General features: G+C 45.2%; 1 protein-coding gene across 1 annotated transcript in view; it reads left to right on the top strand.

The window, feature by feature from the left end:
* Window positions 1-2,837, top strand: part of VAV1 (vav guanine nucleotide exchange factor 1) — a 76,872-nt gene that overhangs the window by 67,576 nt on the left and 6,459 nt on the right. Inside the window, exon 24 of the mRNA XM_017528274.1 lies at window positions 1,566-1,653. Within this exon, the coding sequence (XP_017383763.1) occupies window positions 1,566-1,653 (88 nt within the window). The remainder of the gene's footprint in view (window positions 1-1,565; window positions 1,654-2,837) is intronic.

Below are 2,837 nucleotides of genomic sequence, written 5' to 3'. Positions count from 1 at the left end.
AAGTAGCGGGGATTACAGGTGTGCAGCACCATGCCTGGCTAATATTTTGCATTTTCAGTAGCGACGGGGTTTCACCATGTTGGCCAGGCTGGTCTCGAACTCCTGACCTCAGGTGATCCGCCTGCCTTGGATTCCTAAAGTGCTGGGATTACGGGCATGAGCCACCATACCTGGCCAATATTGTTCCCATCTTTATGTCCATGTGAACCCAATGTTTAACCCTTGCTTATAAGTGAGAACATGTGGTATTTGGTTTTCTGTTCCTGTGTTAATTCACTTAGGATCATAACACCCAGTGCATCGAGGTTGCCGCACGCACGTGATCTCATTCTTTTTCAGGGCTGTATCGTAGTCCATCGTGTATATGTACCACATTTTCTTATCCAGTCCACTATTGATGGGCACCTGGGTTGATTCCATGTCTTTGCTATTGTGAATGGTGCCGTGATGAACATATGAGCAAATGTGTCTTTTTGGCAGCACAATTAATTTTTCCTTTGGGTAGATGATACCCAGTAATGGGGTTGCTGCATCAAATGGTGGTTGTATTTTAGTTCTTTGAGAAATCTCCAAAGTGCTTTCCACAGTGGCTGAACCAACTTACATTCCAACCCACAGTGTAAAAGAATTCCCTTTTCTCACATGCTGCTAAGTTGATAATTTCGTTTTTATTTTTGGCTCCTGGGAATTTCCCTTGTTTTTCTTTTGAGAGCTCAGCATTTTTTTTCTTGAGTATTTCTGGGGTAGTAGGAAGGGTTTTTTTTTTTTGGTTGTTTTGTTTTTTATCTAGTTTGCCAGATGAGCAGCAGTGGAAGTCTTTTCCAAGGCCCCTTTTAATCTATGTCCACATATTGTCAGAAACGGGTCTCTCCTCCTTCTTCCTTTCTATCCTATGGTCATCTATATTGGTGGAAGGGGACGTCTCTTCCTATCTATTCCAGAATATTACAACATCTTTCTTTCCTTCTTTCCTTCTTTTTCTTCTTTCTTTCTTCTTTTTTTCTTTTTGTTGAGATGGAGTTTGTTCTTGTCGCCCAGGCTGGAGTGCAATGGTGTGATCTCAGCTCACTGCAACCTCCACCTCCCGGGCTCAAGCGATTCTACTGCCTCAGCCTCCCAAGCAGCTGGGATTACAGGTGCATGCCACCACACCTGGCTAATTTTTTGTATTTCCAGTAGAGATGGGGTTTTTCCATGTTGGTCAGGCTAGTCTTGAACTCCAGACCTCAGGTGATCCGCCCGCCTCAGCCTCCAAAGCTCTGGGACTACAGGTGTGAGCCACCGCGCCTGGCAAACATTGCTTTCTTTACAGGGTCTTATTGGCTTCTCAACAAATGTGTGAGTCAGGGAAGATGATTTCTCCATTCCTCTTCTATGAGAGGAAGACATTAGGGCTTAGAGTAGCGAAGGCCCTAGGGAAGGGGTTCTGCTGGGACAGCCTCAGCCTTTGGGTTCCAGTGGTTGCTTCTACCTGAAGGGGTCAAGTTTCCTTCTTCCATGATTGGGGCTTGGTGGGGAATGGGCTTGGTTCCCAGACTCAGGGCCCAGTGACCATCTGGTTCCAGATACAACGTCGAGGTCAAGCACATTAAAATCATGACAGCGGAAGGACTGTACCGGATCACGGAGAAAAAGGCTTTCCGGGGGCTTACGGTAAGGGTCAGTGTCCCTCCAACCCAGCTTCCCAGAGCCTGGGAGGACCCTCCCTGCACCTCCATCTTTTCCCACATTCAGGGTGACCCCCTCTAGTGGCGCTACAGTGCAAGTGACCTTAAACTTACACTCTTAAGGCTGAGCATGGGAGTAATAATGAATAACAGCAGCTGAGTACTGACAGAGCATTTCAGTATAAGACATGTTAATTTTTTTTTTTTTTTTGAGACAGAGTCTCGCTCTGTCACCAGGCTGGAGTGCAGGGGCGCAGTCTTAGCTCACTGCAACCTCTGCCTCCAGGGTTCAAGTGATTCTCCTGCCTCAGCCTCCCAAGTAGCTGGGACTACAGGCATGCGCCACCACACCTGGCTAATTTTTGTATTTTTAGTAGAGACGGGGTTTCAACATGTTGGGCTGGATGGTCTTGATCTCTTGACCTTGTGATTCTCCTGCCTCCCAAAGTGCTGGGATTACACTTGCGAGCCACCATGCCCAGCTGATATGTTAATTTTTAAATTTGATTCATACATGTATACATACATGTATGTATGTATGTATGCATGTGTGTATATATGCATGTGTATATGTGTATTTAAATTTTACTTATGCAAATATACGTATATATACACGTGTGTGTGTGTATAGAGAGAGAGAGAGAGAGACAGAGAGAGAGTCTTGCTCTGTTGTCCAGGCTGCAGTGCAGTGATATAATCATAGCTCACCGCAGCCTCAAATTCCTGGGTTAAACAATCCTCTTACCTCAGCCTCCTGAGTAGCTGGGACTATAGACATGCACCACCATGCCTGGCTAATTAAAACAAAATTTTTTATTGTAGATATGGGGACTTGCGTTGTTGCTCAGGCTGGCCTCGAACTCCTAGGCTCAAATGATCCATCTTAGCGTCTCAAAGTGTGTGAGCCACTGGATTCAGCCCTCAAGCATGTTATAGATAGGAACCTAATTAATTCCCTCAACCCCTGTTCTAGTTCCCATTTCACAGATGGGTAAAACTGAGGCTTACTCCTCATCTAGCTTCACTGAATGGCAAAGCCCATAGCTTGTCTCTGCCTAATCTGCTGCATAATCATGTGAGCAACAATTCAGATGCCTTTTGAGCGTTCTTGCTTCTGTTTGGTACCTTGTAAATTTCCTTTTTCTTTCATGCTTTTTTTTTTTTTTTTTT

This window comes from Cebus imitator, unplaced genomic scaffold (genome assembly GCF_001604975.1).
Source record: "Cebus imitator isolate Cc_AM_T3 unplaced genomic scaffold, Cebus_imitator-1.0 Scaffold53, whole genome shotgun sequence".
Classification (NCBI taxonomy): Eukaryota; Metazoa; Chordata; class Mammalia; order Primates; family Cebidae; genus Cebus; species Cebus imitator.
Note: the sequence above shows the minus strand (reverse complement) of the source record. Positions and strands in the feature narration are given on the sequence as shown.